Genomic DNA, 17,086 nt, shown 5'->3' with positions numbered 1-17,086 from the left:
GGCTGGAGAACTAGCCGACAGACTTTGCTGCTAATTAAGGGAATGGAAAAAGAAATCTGCGCGCACCTTGCAAAAAGGGAATGGTGCATCCTCCTCATACCGTTCGGATTCTGGATTGCACTGACCATTGCATTCGCTGGCGTTAACGTTGTGACATATGACATTCCGCATAATTATATTCGCGGTGTAGAAAGTTGTCGCTCGAATGCCTGCTTTTTCTGGACGGCTTTGTATTGTGCTATATGGCGGATTGACACCGTTTGGGAACGTATCCTACAAACACTCATAATCTTTACCGCCGCTTTGTACTCCGAAGTGTTTCGAATTTTAAATACGAAATTGGCGCAAACTGGAGCGGGTGACAGCAGATTAAATGGCTATTTAGCATCATACTGGAATACTTGCCGGAGTATGGCGCTGTTCAATCGGCAGTTTTCGTTGTTCAACCTAGCATATACCTCGCAAAATCTCACATGGATTTTAGCAGCAGCTTATCGTCTTGGCGATCGTTATGCCAAGGAGGAGAAAATTGATTTTCCTTCTTTTCTAACAGCTGTGCGTGGCGCGGTTAAGCTCGGTGTCGTTGGTGTGGCATTTACTAAAGTGAACGAAAATGTAAGTAGCAAAAAGAAAACGCAGAACTGCTTACATGACTGCATATCTGTGTGTTTTGCAACATTTTCTTTAGGTAGCGGGAATTTTACCGGCTCTATATTCTGTTACGAAAATAATTTCGAATCACGATACGGATGTCTACGCCAAACTGGAACGAAAACTGGAGGTCGGATGTCCAGGATTCACTGTTGGAGGTTTGCGCCTTGACCGAACGTTTTGCCTAAGCGTGAGTTGACCGATGACCTTTGACGGATTAGTGCTTAATACTGTATTGTGTAGGCGTACAATTACATATCTGTACAACAGATTTATGTTATTGTACCCTGCAGATGCGATAGTGTACGAGTAGTGTTCAGTTTGTACAATTGTCGATTTGTTTGTTTTCTAATATTCATGCAGTTGGCAGGAGCAATTTTCACCAATATAATACTCTTCTCTGAGCTGGGACACGGGAATCAGGAGCCGGAAATGGAATGGTTAATTGCAAATTTCGGATCAGTCGTTCGCAACGAGTCAATTCTGCTATTCAAAACTGCAATTTAAACCTCTATGTATATGACACTCTGACTCAACTATCGGTAGTCGGTACCGATTTGTTACTGTAACTTTCGCCGCCGACTCGTACAGACACTCCAGTTCGTCCCAAGCTCACCATGTGACCGGGAAATCAATCAAATCCTTTTAAACGGGTTTCCAAACCTATATACGAGGAAATCTGTATCCAGGATACTTCGTACTGAAGACAGACTTTTGTACTGTATGTGCAACCAAGAATTTGTTGTATTCTTTTCTATTTTTTTCAGCTTTTTACACCCGCTACCAATCAGGGAACTAGCCAATGTTTTCTGTCGAACATTTCCATCGTGGGAAACCTCATTTAATACACGACAATGCACAATATGATCATTCACAGCTATTCGCGTACAACCCTGGTGATGTCAACAGGTAATGGCACATAAGTGAAATTGGAGGGAGGCGGTTCGTCGCTGAGTAACGAACGATCCCAACGCACGCCGGATCGGGTGTTCTCCGGCACAACTGCACCGGGAAACAGCGGTTCAGGATTAAGAGGCTTCTCCGCCGTCAGATCTAATTCCGGCAGGATCTCGGATGGATCGCGGCAGAATAAGACAATCCGACACAGCACACAGGCACGCTCCTTTTTATTGATCTGCAAGACAAATGTCTGCATTGCAGAGCACTGCTTCGAAAAATTATATTAAAAAAAGGCACGATAAACACAATACACCAGAACCGGGCTAACTGAAGCACAATTATCCGTGCAATCTGATTACCGTAAGGAAAATACTGAAATATTTTCCATGCTGATCGCGATGTGGACCAGTGATTTCCTGGCTGGGCAGTTCAATGGCTTCGTCGGGCACCCAGATTCCCTAAAATTCAAATACTAAAATTTACTGAAGAACTGAAAAAATTTCTGCAAAGCAGAAAAATTAAGCATTAAAAAAGCAGCTCAATATTTGTGAAAAAGATCAATGAATGAAAAATAAAAGGCACTGCCTCGAGCCAAATTTTACATCAGAATTTACGAGCTAAACTTTACATTTTTAAATTCATATTTTCTGCATCCAGATTAAAATACAATTTCACAAAATAACAGGTTTTCAATGAATCATGTACTATGAGTTGTATGTATACACTATACACTGTAATGCACGGTATAATTACACTCTGCTGCTGGCAACAGAACGAGACAGCGAAATTTAAAAATTCAAGAACGCAGAAAACTATAAGTGAATAAAAAAAAGAAAATATTATGATGCGAAGAATGTTTACATTTTGGCGCAGTGCAGCTCGAATATGCCATTTTTCCAGTGTCCAGGGGGTGTGGAGATTGAGGAATACATTGCACACCGTATCATTCAGCATGGACTGGGCTAGTCGGGCGGTGGGGAACTCGACTCCAAACTCGGATCCGCTTTCGCCGCCTGCAACATTATGCGAGCAGTGGATTACTGTTACACCTCAGCTGAGACGCTTACGCACGATCGACGACGTGCGCTTACTACTGAGTTTCTTTTCTTAATTTCTGAGTAATACGCTACTGACTTTCTTTCTTTCTTCAAACTTGGCTCGCGCTTCCGGCGTAGCATAGACCGCGTTTTTCTCCGGGAATAAAAATCGTCGAAACTGCTCACTGGTCACGGATACAATATCACCCACTCTGCCAAGCTCTGCAAGAAAACAAAATTTAATTTACACACAGGAGCAGCGTCGCAGCCTTGCAAATTCCCTTTATCAACGGAAATTGTTCTTTTACACAAAAATTAAATAGCAGTCAAATAAGACCTGCTCCCTACTGATGCAGCAGAAGTCGAACACCCTTAAATATCAATTTGTCAATCTTGAGTTGCAGTCTTGCACATTCATAAACTATTCAAGGCATCTCAGGCTTCAGCAAAAACTATATTCATGAAAAATAAAAATTCGGAACAAGCTACTTCCAACATTGTTCAACTAAGTATTTTAGTGGATCCAGCGAAAGAAATACTACGAAAATCGAAACAAGAATCGTAACAATTTAGTTTTAAAAATTTCCAAAATTTACTGCAGTAAGTAACAAATTTAAAGGTACGCGCCAGAATAAATTATGAACTGAAGTTAGTTATTTAGTCGCAGTCTCAGGAAGCGGTGATAAATCATAACTGGCACATGTTCTCTTGAAACGGAATACGAGTAAAATCAAACAACTGCAGTGACATTATTAATGACAATTCTCCGCAAATATCTGCGCTTAACGTGATAATAGCTCCATAAAATAATAGTTCCATACTCATGGATTCTAACTAACCTGGCACGTCGCCGGTGAGCATGACGTCGATCTTCCGCGGCGGATGCGCAGGATCGTGGGTATTCTCAATGACATCGTACACCATGTGCAGATGATCGGCTTTACGCCGTTTCGGATAATCGGGGTCTCGGAAGTCATACGGACGCTGTACTTTAACTACCCAAGTGTCCTAAAAACAATTAATAACGACCTCTTCGCGGGTGTCAGGACTTCAAGTGCGAGGATCAGTCGAGTACCTGACAGCTCGTCGTGGAGAAGCAGCACACACTCGGTGCGAATCTGGTCGACACAGACCACAGCGCACGCGACTGTATGGCGAGGCTGCGAGCAACGGAGTGTGCCATGCTGCAGCTAGTGGCACAATAAAAATGATCGCAGAATATTTACAAGCAGATCAGAGCGATCGAAAACAATCTGAAGCAAGAAACTACGAAATCAACGATGGCTTTTCCAGCCTCCTCAATGCAAAACGTATCACTTCACTCTTCAGTGACTTCACTCGCTCAATGTTAACGTTACTACGCCATTCTTATGATAAAGAATACCACAGTTAGTGCTATGAAGATGAACACTTTTGAACAGTCGGACTTGACTTGGGAAAAATCATGTATTCCCGGATCAAAGTGACAATCGAAAAGAACCCGAAAATAGCAAAATACGGGAAAACAGAAAACATGTTTATGGAGGCATTTCGAAACGAGCTTGCTGCCCGAGGGCTGCGGTGGCCAGAGCGTAGTGCAGGCGGGCGAGCGCCCCTTCGTATGTCAGCCCCGTGACGCCACGCCACCCAATGTTGTGATTTTCGTTTCCCAGCTGTGAGTTGTTCCAAACGCTTTGTAAAATTGCAAGTTGAATTCTAGTTTTGCTGCTCGGGGACCGAGGTTTACAACTTTACAGTTCATGCCAAATACCTATCTAAAGTTTTTTTTTAGTTTGTATTTAAGTAGTTTTAACATACTTTGGTAGTACGATGGGATACGATATAAATCGTTTCGAGGAAGGATCTGTTGACAAGGATTTGCTCGTTTGCCCGATTTGCATGGATGTTTTCGATCATCCAGTTGAAGTAAGATTTTATCCATGCGCCAACCGGCTACGATTCCGTAGACCAGATTAGACTACTCTCACTTCGTTACAGAGAATTCGTTGCTCGCAGCGGATTTACGACCGCTTGGAGCATTCTGAATTTTTCGATAGCTTCTTTACCATGTTTACATTGGTTTGGTTTTACTTTTGGGCTTATTTACATTTATCTGCATTAGTTGCCGGATTGCCAGCACATTTTCTGTCAAAGCTGCATTGCCCGTTGGCTCCAGGGGAAATCGGAATGTCCACTGGACAGAAATCCCGTGAAGCAGGCCAACAATCGTTGCTATCTCCGTCCTCCCAACCGAACGATCGCCGCTCTGTTGGAGAAACTACGGATCCGGTGTTCCTACGCGGACGGAGGATGCAGCTTTGTTTCTCCACTGAGCCAAATTGATAAACACCAGCGCTACTGCAAGCACAAGAAGAATTCAAAGTTCGCCAAAGAGGGTAAAGTCTGACCGTTTTTTAAAATACGGACGGAAATTTTAAATTTCCGTTGAGATGTCGTTTGAACGGATGATTAACTACTGAGTCGTAAGCGGATGCGTCTAGTTTGCAGCGAGGACGAGATTGCAACATCATTCCTTGGACTTTACGCAGGGTTCATTTTGATTCGCTTGATAATACGCACTTGACCGGGCGTCTGATCAGATAGAATATATTTTTGAAGTAAATATAGAATAGTACTAAAGTGTAGAAGCAAAGTTACCTAAGCATGGAGAGCGACAGTATGGTAGTAAAGTGCAGGACGAGTCTGCACGACTTTCGAGTATTTCTACCCTAATGTTATTTGCTGAGGTTTTTGACGACTTCTCTTGGATGATTATCAAGTCTCGTCACTGTTTTTCAGAATAATTTCTAACCGAATTTGTTAATTTCATGCAGCGATTTCCTTTCGTTATACTTTTCGTTTAAAATAACTTCCATAGCCGTAAAGTCGTATAAGTCGCGTGGTTGCAGTAAACAGAAGCTGTAATTTTACGACCGGAAATGGTGCTGTTTTGTGGTTTATGTACAGGATGAAATTGGTGGTTGTCAGTAATTATCACGCTTAAAAAAGGGTATTGACGGTGTACGGATATAGAAGTACTATTTTCTCGGAAGGGGCGATTTGATTAATTTTATCTTTATAAGGGAATGTTCGCTCTTTTATCTTATTTCAGTTAGTGGTGTTTTTAATCTGTTATTAACTCAGGGTTTGTGGCGCTTCCGGTGACCGCCGCGTTACCTCGTTCTGATTGTTTGCCGCTAATCTCTTTTCAATGCGTTTTGGACGAATGTAGAGCAGTGAAATCGTTGGGATGTATCATGTATTGTGAAAATAATATTGCTAACGATGAGAAATTATTTTCAATTTCATTTGGCTTGATTTGTTTTTGTAAAACGTCCGTCCTGTATTGGTAGAAAATACGATATAATCTTAAATTTGATCCCGTTCATTAAATAATTAACTAATAAAATTCTGTACTGTGCGTCGGTTAACAATAAAACTGTGTACGTGGTCACGTGGATAATCTCGCTTTCCCAAGTTTGGTGCGGTATTAATTTTATCGTCGGTTTCTCCGATTGCAGAGCCGGCCAATGGCGGAGCTTACCGTGATACGTCGAGTGGACGTTTCAATCCCGGTCCCCATGATGATCAGCGCCAGCGCGGTACCGATCGGGAGCAGACATCGGCCATTCTGGTGGTTGTGATGCTGGTGGTGGTGCTGATTTTTGCCGCATTCCGACACCGGTGAACGTTTTGCAGTTCGTCCGTTGGATGAATCATGAATGTTTTTGAATAGTGTACCACTGTACATAGCGAATGGCTTGCGTGAATCTTTACAAATGGTATAACGTTTTGCGTCTTATCCGTTGCTGTTTCGAATTCTCAGAGTTGGATTTAATTTCGTCTTTCTAACAATATTATGTTTCTCGTTAACAGATGGCCGATACTCACATTTTATGCCCTGAATAATTTTGTTTGTATATTTGTTAAAGTATGCTAACCAGTAAGCTGACAGAGCTTCTTTCCGTTCATGAGGCTTTTATGCGTGAAATATCAATAAAATAAATGCGCCTAAGTTTTACAGTACGTTTTTCCAAATGCACTTTGCAGTTCATTGTAGGTACGTAAATTAACACACCTGGATTTGTAGGAAAAACACTAATTTAGTTCATTATATTGGTGCATTTGGCCTGTTTATATCCTCATTACCTATTTATATTGGCCTCCTAATTGTTATACCTATTTATATAATTTGAAAGATTTTAACCCCATGTACAATACAAGAATACGAGTGCTATACTGTAACATTTTCTAGCATGCTTGCCAGTGGCGACTTTATATCACGATGCAGTGCCATTTTTTTGGCGGCTGTGAAGACTTGTATAATTTTAGGTGCATTTGCGGCTTTCGGTGATTAGGTTGTCTCTGATTGTTGATTCTGCGTGATACATATATATATATGCAGTTGTCGTCTTGAATCCATCTGTTAAATGTAAAGTGTTTTGTTACGATTAATTAATTTTGTTCTGCCAAACTGTAAAAAGTGGTACACATACGTAGTATTGTACTCAAGGTTAATACTTACTTTGTTTCTTTTGATTAATTCGTACAATAATCGTTCGAAAACAAAAGAATTTCATCAGTACGTTACACTTTAGAGAAAAACAATGAACATCACAAAGCAGTACACTCAATCAGCAGAAAATAGGCTCAGGAGATCTAACCGATTTAGATTTAATTGTACACATTACATCTACATCCTCCGTCCGCGTAGGAACAACCGATCTAAATTTGCTCCCGGTGGAGCTGTTCCTGAAATGAGGCCGCATTCACGCGTTGGATTCCTATTCTGATACGCTGGCGCAAATACCTATCCCGGTGCTCGTGAGGATCGTGCCTCGCCGGTTTCTTGCCGTACCTAAGGTCCCAGCGTTTCGAAGCCCGAAGCGCTGAACAGGTAGTCCTGGGTGATGTTCCGGTACTTGGTTTCTTTATCCTGTTCAGTCTTTGCCGCCGCTGCTCCAGCTCGCACGTACGGATGTGGTGTTTCTTACAACAGAAGTAAGTACATGTACTTGAATACATGTACATGTACTTGAACTTACACAGCTAGGTCGAGCAGCGTGCCAACTGACAGGCATTAAAAAACGCCATTAATTAATTTTTGATTTTTGTTGGCAAATTAAAAGGCCGGTTTCAATCTTAAAAAATTAATTACTATAAAATTAATACTCTGCGCGGCAGGGATTGGCTGTCGTGCTTACAGCTTAGGACAAAATGGTCGCATACCCAACATCTCCACATTCAGTTCGAATGCAGCGCAGTGCACTGTACGACTGAGTTCAAAATATCCGTTTCGTACAAGTGCACTGCACCGCTTGCGTACAAAATGCTGGGTGTGGGCTATGCTACCATTTAGTCCTACATTGTACGTACGTACATGGCAGATCGAATACAGTTAGGGGCCATCCATAAATTACGTAACGCTAAAATTCACGGTTTTGAATACTCCCCTCCCCTGTGTCACCAACGCTGACAAAACTGAGATCCCCTCCCCTAAGCATTACGTAATTAAATCAAAACCCGTCCATAAGCTATACCATTGTGATGTCATAAATTTAACAAAACGTAACAAATTGTAAAAGCCCCTCCCCTTTGTCATAAATCGTAACGTTTCAAAGGCTCCCCCCTCCCCCTACTTGCGTTACGTAATCGACCGAAGCGAAGCGAAGGTCCTCTATGTTCAGGATAACAGGAATTTTTGTCGGTCATGTCGGTCACGCAATAATCTGTCCGTCGGTCACGCTGCTCACGCATTACGTAATAGCAGAAACCCTATATATATTATTATTCCAGAGTAAAGTGTGAGGTTATATAGGGGGGAAAACCGTCTTAGTGGAGCCGGTTTACGGCGCTGCTGCCGTCACCAGGCTGGAATGTGACGTTACGGCAACACATAATAATTACGGCTAAATCGGGCGCGGTACATAACACCATGTTTAGCCACAACGTAAGTATCTCCAGCCGGGTGACGGCAGCAGTGCAGGGAGACGGTTCGGGTAGACTGGTTTTGCCCCCGATATTATGGGAATGCCTGTGTGTTTTTCACTGCTGTGTATTTAATAAAACAAATCGGCATTGTAAAAATTTCAAATTTGTTGAATTTTGTCAACGTGCAAAACCGGTTTCTTTAACATTGCAGACGGTCCGATTCCAGTGCTTCGTGTTTTTCCTTTATGAAAATCGTAGTAAGTTATTGATTTTGCTTATTGGTTGTTTTCCTTTAGTGATTTTATTTAGTGCCTTTTTATGCGAAATGAATCAATGAGTAAATTCTTTATTTAATAATTTTTTTGGAGCAGCAACGTTTTTATTAGGGCCCGCAGTGGGGTACTAATGTACCCCAACGAGCATAATTTTTGTTTGGCTTGGCCAGTTGCTGTTGACCTACACATAGCTATAGTTTTGCAAATTCTTTCCGTGTAATCACATGTTGCCGAAGTTAGCATCCAGGTTTTGAATAAGTTTGTTGAGCGACGAAATCTGATGAAAACGTGGGTCAGCAATATTGAATGAATGTCGGGTGGAAAGTGGGAAGGAGAGAATTTTGGTACCAAAAAAGTGTTTGGGAATACTGTAAGTTAAACAAAGTGTTTTGTGTACAAAATTTGGTAACAGGGACCGACATACTTCCCTCAAATGGGTCAACATGTATTTTTAAGGGCGGAATAAGATTTATGGTTGTAAAAAGTACTCGGTTGTACTCCTTAGTTAAGTAATTCGTAAGCATTTCTGTGTACTCCTTATGAAGAAATACAGTAATTATTGTTTTTAAACTAACACAACTTGATAATTTTTCTCTGCTTGTGCTAGCTCTACACGTGGACGTGCTTTATCTGTGGAATTTTTGTCAGTCTTCTTCCCTAAAATGCTCTACTGTAAACTTTCGTTCTGAGGTTGTTGGCAAATCATTCAAACTGCATAATATAGGCAGCAGATTTTAATGTTGACTAGAAATATGTGAATTCAAAATTGGACGAAAATTCGTAATACAGGAAAAGATTTTGTTCAGAATGGACCATCTTACGGAAATTTCTGGCTTCGCTTCGGTCTTTTAGTGCTAGCCTGCAGCGGTGCACTTCCCTAGTTTATGGATGGTCCTTTATACGCATTGTACTACGTACTGTACGTACTGCACACAGTGCACAGAGTGCAGTATTTTAATTAAAACCGCCGACGCCTGGCGGTGCAGCATTGTTTGCCGATAGATCTGCACTCTGGCGTGACTCTGCGCATGCAGCATCGAGCAGGCACCGAACTCCCAAGAAGATTGACAATTGTGCTCTTCTTTCGGCTGCTTCCGCGTTTTCTCTTTCACGCAGTTCCTGTCTTGCCATTTCTTTACTTGATCCTGAATAACAATCATCTGAAAGCTGGAACAGAGCAGCTGCTACCTGTATCTGTCTATCGCCACTTTTGCTCCGTGTCTGGATTGTGATTTGTGTCTTGTCTAGCACAATGGAAGACGGCTGTGACCATCCGAAGCCACTCGAGACGGGCAGCGTGCCGTTCTCGGTTCTCCTCCAGCAGCTGCGACCCAAGCTCCGTCCCGTCAATCCCGTCCTGCCCAAAACCGTGACCATGCTGCAGCATCCATCCGGTGGCCGAGCTTACGTTGTAAGTGCGCGTGATTGTGGGCAGCTGTCCGCTACAGTTATCGTACTGTTACTAACTTATTTTTACTGAATCCTTGATATAAGATTCAAAAACTCCATGCGGTTATTGATAATTTTGTATTTACTTATTTCTCATCATTTGTCTATTTTTTAATTTCTAATTCTGTGAATCTTAGGTGGGGATCGACGGCGCATGTTGGAGGGAAAAGCCAGGAAGACGTCGCTGTGACAATTCGGACGCTGAAACCGGATTGCGTGATGCTGGAGCTGTGTTCCGGTACGACCTGAACAGATTCCGATTTATAATGTTAATTTTCAATAAATCAGTAAATAAATAACATATCGTATACTAAATGTATTAAGTATATTAAATGTCTTAAGCTTGTGCTTATATGTATTTAACCTTTATTTTTTGTTTTTGCCTATCTGCCAGATAGAATTATTTAAAAAATTAAATGTAATTAATATTTATATAAAGCATTAATAAATGAAAACTCTATACGATTATACCGTACATCATGTACGTATAATGACGTAATCATATACGGTATAATGACTACTGTATAATCGTATACTGTAGAGTTTTCATTTGTATAATGCTTTATTAATTATCCATGTACGGTACATGGCACATGCACAATTTCCTAATCCCACGATGGGATTATTCGCTCTGGAATATTGATATTGTTACAGAGCGGGAAGAAATGTTAACTGTAGACGAAGATGAAGCCATGCGTAAACTGAATTCAATCAGTGAACTGTCCCTGGAAGAGTTCCACGCATTAGACGAGCGGTTAGGCGCCGCACTAGAGGCTGCGCAGATGTTCCGGGAGCTGAAATTATCCTGGCAGCGGGCCCAGCGTTTCGGCATTTCGGGCGGAGATATGCGCGTGGCCTATCGGGAAGCCGGCAAGATCCCCGGCTGCCGCGTGGTATTGGGGGATCGTCTGCAGAGCATCACGAAGCAACGGGCCTATGGTGCCTTATCCCTGTGGGAGAGCATCCGGTACCGGTTGGTCGAAATGCGGCATAACAGCCTGGACGAGGTGGAGAAGCGGAAGAGCAGCGCGTACCTGCAGGTTTACGCGGCGATCCTGGCGGCGGCGTGTCCTACGGTATACCGCGCGATCCTGCAGGAGCGGGATGCACTGTTGGCGGAAGAGCTGAAGCGATGCGTGTCTGAGCCGCTGCTGACGATGGAGAGTCCGCGGGGCCGGGTGGCGGTGGGTGTCGTGGGAATGAACCATGTGGCGGGGATCAAACGTGCCTGGAATAGTCCGCCACTGTCACCGGAAGGGCGCCAGAAGCTGCTGGCCGTTCCGCCGAAGCTCCCGCGGCAGATGCATGCGCTCGGTGTTATGCCGGCTGGGTGGCTCCTGATCGGCGGGAAATTTCTGTTGAAGCTGCTACGTTAATGTCCAGCCAGGGTTTCACGCTGCGCGTACGCAAGGAAAGAACGGCGAATCTCGGTGATGTTGTTCCTTGTTTTTGATTACTAACTTGAATAATTTGTTAAGCAAAACCTAATGAGTTGTGGTGTTTTGTTAATGGTGACAAAATAAATTAGAATAATCAAACTGTTTTCATAATCGTAATGAACGGGAAATCCAATAATCAGATAGGCAGTCTTGTTAAACCAGAATTCGAATGTTTACCATTGAAGATCAAGTTCAATACCTGTATTACTTGTACAACTGTTATACGAGTAATAATTGTTGTATTTGTACTATCTCGGAAGCACTTGCAAGAAGGCCTAAGAAATGTAGATATGAATCTCGTATGTACTTATAAAAATAACTAAGAAATTTAATGTATTCCGCATGTCCTTGCAAAGAAGAAGGCTAAAACATTTATTTATCTCGCATGTATTTAGGAAAGTGATGAATATTTAAGCGTAATTATGAATATGAATACATGATTATGACGACTGTGCAGTCTGCGGTGGGTATTTCAACTTCCGCTGCCAGTTCAGTCTACTGGCATTATACCCAATTGTGGTAGTACGCACATGTAAAGACTAATAAAACTACTTGCATGATTATCGAAACGTTCGCACGGAAGTACATACATAACATTTACGATTAATCCTAAGTACAGTTTTAGTACAAGCGCTTCAAATAAGTACTTATGTTATTTACTTCCGTGCACTTTTCAGTTTACCGGTATATTTAATTTTCCACAATATACAAATATATGTTACATTATAGATATACAAATATTTGTTACAAATATATTGTGGCCAGTTAACGTCTAACGATAACATATGATTATAATTTCGCAAAATAGCGTTATATTTTGCACATTATAGTAAGGGCGTATACGTTAATTTAATTTGTGTACAATTAGACGTGTAACTTATTAATTTTGAGTTACGCTACATGCAATTTTGAGTACTTAAGGTAATTTGTATGGAATTTTGAACTTTTGATTATTGTAATTTTTATTACTTAATTTTGATTACTTACTTGATTATTCTTAGGTAATAATTATATACAACCTTTTATTCCCGAGCTTCTACATGATTGTTACGACATTTTACGGCACATTCCTATACAGCAGTTATCCAGTCCGGACTGGATAACTAGGATAACGGATAACTAGGATCCTAGTACCGTACGTAGTACATAACCGTACAAGTCGGCATCATCTGACAATAATTTACTTTTATTATGTCACTTCCAATGGTAAAATTAAATTTAATATCCTGTATAAATGCAGTAGGCAGTTTCTTTAGTATGCCATTTATTTCTTGGCCAACATTTCAGCATGCTCTTTGGCTTTGCGGCGCAGTTCCTCGACACTGTTGGTCTTCTGGTCAAAGTGGGCACCGGGCGCCGGGAATGACCGACCGGGGAACAGTGGGGCCAGGGCCTCAAAGGGCGAGCGCATCAGCGCCGGATACAGTGATGAAGCGGCGCTCAGATGGGGCGGAGCATGGGCGCGGGCCAAGTATTGATTAAGGAAATCCGGTGCTGTATGCAACGGAGCAAGTTCATTAAGAAAGCCATTGATTAACCGTTAACTAAATTTTCTGCAGACGCATCAGATGTGTTTGTATTATTAATTTGAATTAACAATTAAACAGCGGTTTTGAAAGCTCTTAAGACCTAAAAATGTCTAAAGTTTTGAAAATGATCTAAAACAGACCTAAAAATGTCAACGTTAGTTACATACGCTAACAGATATTTCGTTAAGCCGGTATAAATGAACAATTAACTTCAATAAAACTTAACCAACCAAAAAATTCAGTTTATTTTTGTACATATTGCGTTATAAAGATTGATTGTAATAACTGAAGCTAATGTGGATGGTTCAGGGTAAGACTAAGAACATGCCATAACACTCCGAAAGTTCCAGTTCAAGTAGGCAGTACATGTACAAGTCATAATCCTGCATTGTTTTGGACTTTGCTAGCATCATGCAGTAATCTGCAGCGCGCAGCCTTCAGCTTCGGTAACGCAATTTTTAAGTTTAAATCATAAAAATTAATATGATACTTCATGATATTCTTGGTCAACTGCCACAAATATGATCGTGGAAAGATAGCATTTATTAGATACTTGCCTCGCACCAACATAGATCCGGCCGCCGCCGCCGCCGCAGCGGCTGCTGCCGCACCACTGGGACTCGACAGGAAGAATGGCCGTGCGAATTGATTGATGAGGCCGCTTGATGTGGGCGGAGTGGTCGTGATGGTTAGAGCCGTGCTGGCCGCTGCCGGCAGTGACAGTGCAGGCTTGCTGCTGGCCAGCAGCGGCACTGGACTGCAGCTGGAACGGGCACTGCTGCACGGCTGTCGCTTGGGATTTGCTGGCGGTGTGTGCACTTGTTTTGCTGCACCGGACCCGCTTTTCATCGGTCCTGTCGCGCTCAACATCTTTTCCCTGTAATTTGGAATTAGTGTTTCGAAAAAACAAATTAATTTTTAAAATTCAGTTACGAATTACGAATACTGTACTGATAAAGTGAATCTTATAGACTTAATGATCCGCATACACCCTATGATCATGAGCGCCCTTACTCTACAAAATCGCTTCCTTGCTAACGAAATTTGTTACGCACCGGCACAGTATAACAATGTTTTGCGTCTGCAAGCACATACGTATATACCTGCCTGTTTTTACAAACACTACAAGGCGAAATTGCTTTTGCAGAACTCAGACAATAACACAGATACAAGTATAATTCAGGACAATAATACAACTTCAAAGTTCTATCCTGAAGTATTTTGCAGAACTTATATTAGTTTTGTGTTATTCATAGAAGCGTGCTGTATTTTCAGATTTCCTTTTCGCAAAACGGACTGTATTTTTTCGTCAAATTTCCTTTTGGAAATTTTCTGTTATTGCCATGTTAGCGATTATAAGATACAGTTTTGTTTTCTGCTATTATAGCGAAGACTGGCAGTGATGATGCCATGAAGCATGGCATTCTCGTAACCGTTAATCGACTTAGCCGGGCTGCGCTTAATGAACCCGCTATTCACAGTCATTGGTCGGCGCACAATTGTGCCATCTAATCAACGACGCTGACTGCGTAGGCGCTGTGCACATCACAGAGCCGATCCGATTAATGACGCTGGCGTCGACATTAACTACAAGTTAAGCCAATCTTCTCCGGCTCACGGCCGATGATTCAAGCTGGTTCCGCGCTGATCACAGCGGCATTAGAAAGTAAATTAAAAAATTGCCTTAATGGAGTAATTAAACATTAATATCCATTGAATCAGACGCGCCTCCCTGCTCGCGCCGCAGCTTAGAAGCACCCTACACACGGCTAATCTGTTTACTTTTGCCGCGCAGAATCCCCTGAAAATCCTCTTGGGTCTAACAGGATCAGCGTCAATATAACTCTTATGCTGTAATGAATTAAAATACCCGCTGCTTTCGCACGAATTGCTTAAAAAAGCCAAAATTTTCAATATTATTCTTTTGTCGCTGACGTTTTACAAATTAATGTCGCCTTATAATATTTCAACCAAATTATATACGTATAACATGCATGTAAAGCGCGTTCAGAAAATCTTCGAAATGAAAATTGCTCGCCGAATGAAAATTTTGGATGAAGTAATTTATTCTGACTATTTTGCTCATGAGACTTATTACGGAGAAAGTACATACTATATATAGTAGTTCTTACAGTTTTGGCTTTTCTTCGAAATTTAATGCCGGTTCCACGACATTCTTCTTAATTTCCATGTGCGAATGTTTTCTGTCGTCATATTTCTTTTTTCCTACAGACGATGCCACCGAAGACGTTTCTGACATGTCATCACCGGAAAGGTCAACATGTTCGTCGTCACTACGGTGTGATGCTGCGGAGGAGCTCCTTCGCCCTTCATTATCTTTGTCATCGTGTGGTTTCTTCTTGTCACTGGTAATTTTTTCGTGTTTCCGCCATTTTGCTCGCCGATTTTGAAACCAAACCTAAGAAAAATATGGATGACTATAAATATGGATGAAATATGGATGACTATGACTCAGTTGACTACCTGAACGCGGGCTTCTGTCAGGTTAATTTTCATGGCTAAATCTTCCCGGGTGAAAACATCCGGATAATGTGTAACACCAAACGCCGTTTCCAGTTCTTCCAACTGCTGCACGGTGAAGGTTGTCCGGTTGCGCCGCTGTTTACGACGCGGATAGGCATCGTCGTGTAGATCAGAGTGTGGATAACTTATGGATGGATCTACATACAGAATCATTTCTGTACTCGTATTCATCGAAATTCAAATCTTCTACTAAACCACAGAAACGTAGGCGTCATTAAATTAGATAGATAAGGTATACTTTTGGGGACATTTAAGGGACATGTTCGCATATTTTTATTGTTCTTTGTTGCAATAGGACATGACCACAGGTTAGTAATGATAACAGCATGGAGATTTCGTAGTGCAAGGGTCGTATGTATATGTCGAATTTGTGAAAGTGAATGATTGCGACAAAACAACAAAGTTAAGCAGAAGTAAATTCTTTTTTGTCGTAAAAAAGGATTTAAGCAAAAGTACCATAACTTTTTAATGAAATTTTATTACAATAATAATATAAAAGAAGAAAATCGCCTTTAGCATATTGTAATCAAGCCTCTTTTCATACGAATAGAAATGTATTAACCTTTTAATTTGTATTGTTACTGTTCTAATGACAAAACTGTGTTAAAGCTTGCATACTGGCCATATAGGTGCTTTGTAATTACTATTGCAATTCTTTTCACTTCAGTTACGTATGCAGAACAAAAGCTGGAACTGGCAATCAAAGAAATCGCTCACGATAATATAAATTAATAAAATAAACACGTGGCTCCTGCATTATGACAACTTACATGGATGATGCGGCAGGCAAGGATATTCCAGCGTTGGCAGCCGCAGCTGTTGCGACAACAGCGGCGGACAATGGAAACAAAACATATTCATCGTAGTGACCTATCAATACGCATACAGGTGACGCGCCGGTACTGCCTGAAGCTTTCCTAAAGATCAACTCGATTCCCGTTTTGCATCCGAGATCGACGTTTGTTTATATAAGCAGTATCCAACCGGTGCCAGTCCCATTCACGTCGCCACTTGACATGGAAACTTCATTACACACTGATTAATCATAAAGGAAAATTCACACTGCTCGTGAGAGATTTGTCGCCAATGCGTGCCGCTATCGATTTAGCTGGACAAATGGGATAAACACACACAACAGTGCTTCACATAGAAGATCGTTGATGGCGTAAGCGATAGATCTGTGAGCGTTTATGGGAGAAAAAGTGAAATGCCGGTCGAGGAAAAAATTGATGGTCTTGTTAAATGCGTCTAATGAGTGCCAGTGCGGCGCAGCCGAATGGGGACATTTATGGCTCCGCGCCAGTTGAGGCTATTACCGTATTTGATCTAATCTCAAATGGGACACGACTTCC

The 17,086-nt window shown here is 41.7% G+C and overlaps 5 protein-coding genes across 5 annotated transcripts; 2 read left to right on the top strand and 3 right to left on the bottom strand.

Moving 5' to 3' along the window:
- Positions 1–1,408: 1,408 nt before the first annotated feature.
- Positions 1,409–4,095, bottom strand: LOC129586576 (39S ribosomal protein L9, mitochondrial-like). Its single transcript, XM_055479890.1, has 6 exons — positions 3,664–4,095; positions 3,428–3,596; positions 2,686–2,810; positions 2,413–2,564; positions 1,911–2,009; positions 1,409–1,786 (listed from the first exon to the last, which is right to left on the bottom strand). The coding sequence occupies exons 4-6, from the start codon at positions 2,503–2,505 to the stop codon at positions 1,529–1,531; spliced, it is 450 nt and encodes a 149-aa protein (XP_055335865.1). The 5' UTR covers positions 2,506–2,564; positions 2,686–2,810; positions 3,428–3,596; positions 3,664–4,095; the 3' UTR covers positions 1,409–1,528.
- LOC129586458 (39S ribosomal protein L9, mitochondrial-like) lies at positions 2,514–3,771 on the bottom strand. The gene is made up of 4 exons (XM_055479720.1): positions 3,664–3,771; positions 3,428–3,596; positions 2,686–2,810; positions 2,514–2,564 (listed from the first exon to the last, which is right to left on the bottom strand). The coding sequence occupies exons 1-4, from the start codon at positions 3,769–3,771 to the stop codon at positions 2,514–2,516; spliced, it is 453 nt and encodes a 150-aa protein (XP_055335695.1).
- A 175-nt stretch (positions 4,096–4,270) lies between the features above and the next one.
- LOC129586561 (E3 ubiquitin-protein ligase NRDP1-like) lies at positions 4,271–6,573 on the top strand. Its single transcript, XM_055479863.1, has 3 exons — positions 4,271–4,493; positions 4,690–4,963; positions 6,089–6,573. Exons 1-3 carry the CDS (start codon positions 4,398–4,400, stop codon positions 6,253–6,255), a joined length of 537 nt encoding a protein of 178 aa, XP_055335838.1. The 5' UTR covers positions 4,271–4,397; the 3' UTR covers positions 6,256–6,573.
- A 3,280-nt stretch (positions 6,574–9,853) lies between these two features.
- On the top strand, positions 9,854–11,747 carry LOC129586641 (traB domain-containing protein-like). Its single transcript, XM_055479966.1, has 3 exons — positions 9,854–10,184; positions 10,360–10,460; positions 10,877–11,747. The coding sequence occupies exons 2-3, from the start codon at positions 10,442–10,444 to the stop codon at positions 11,596–11,598; spliced, it is 741 nt and encodes a 246-aa protein (XP_055335941.1). The 5' UTR covers positions 9,854–10,184; positions 10,360–10,441; the 3' UTR covers positions 11,599–11,747.
- A 1,113-nt stretch (positions 11,748–12,860) lies between these two features.
- LOC129586666 (paired mesoderm homeobox protein 2B-like) lies at positions 12,861–17,084 on the bottom strand. The gene is made up of 5 exons (XM_055479991.1): positions 16,505–17,084; positions 15,675–15,871; positions 15,323–15,609; positions 13,748–14,067; positions 12,861–13,155 (listed from the first exon to the last, which is right to left on the bottom strand). The coding sequence occupies exons 1-5, from the start codon at positions 16,593–16,595 to the stop codon at positions 12,926–12,928; spliced, it is 1,125 nt and encodes a 374-aa protein (XP_055335966.1). The 5' UTR covers positions 16,596–17,084; the 3' UTR covers positions 12,861–12,925.
- Positions 17,085–17,086: the final 2 nt, after the last annotated feature.

The sequence above is a fragment of the Paramacrobiotus metropolitanus genome, unplaced genomic scaffold (genome assembly GCF_019649055.1).
Source record: "Paramacrobiotus metropolitanus isolate TYO unplaced genomic scaffold, Prichtersi_v1.0 Parri_scaffold0000021, whole genome shotgun sequence".
In the NCBI taxonomy this organism is placed as follows: domain Eukaryota; kingdom Metazoa; phylum Tardigrada; class Eutardigrada; order Parachela; family Macrobiotidae; genus Paramacrobiotus; species Paramacrobiotus metropolitanus.
The sequence above is the reverse complement of the archived record's forward strand: the minus strand, read 5'-3'. Positions and strand labels throughout refer to the sequence as shown.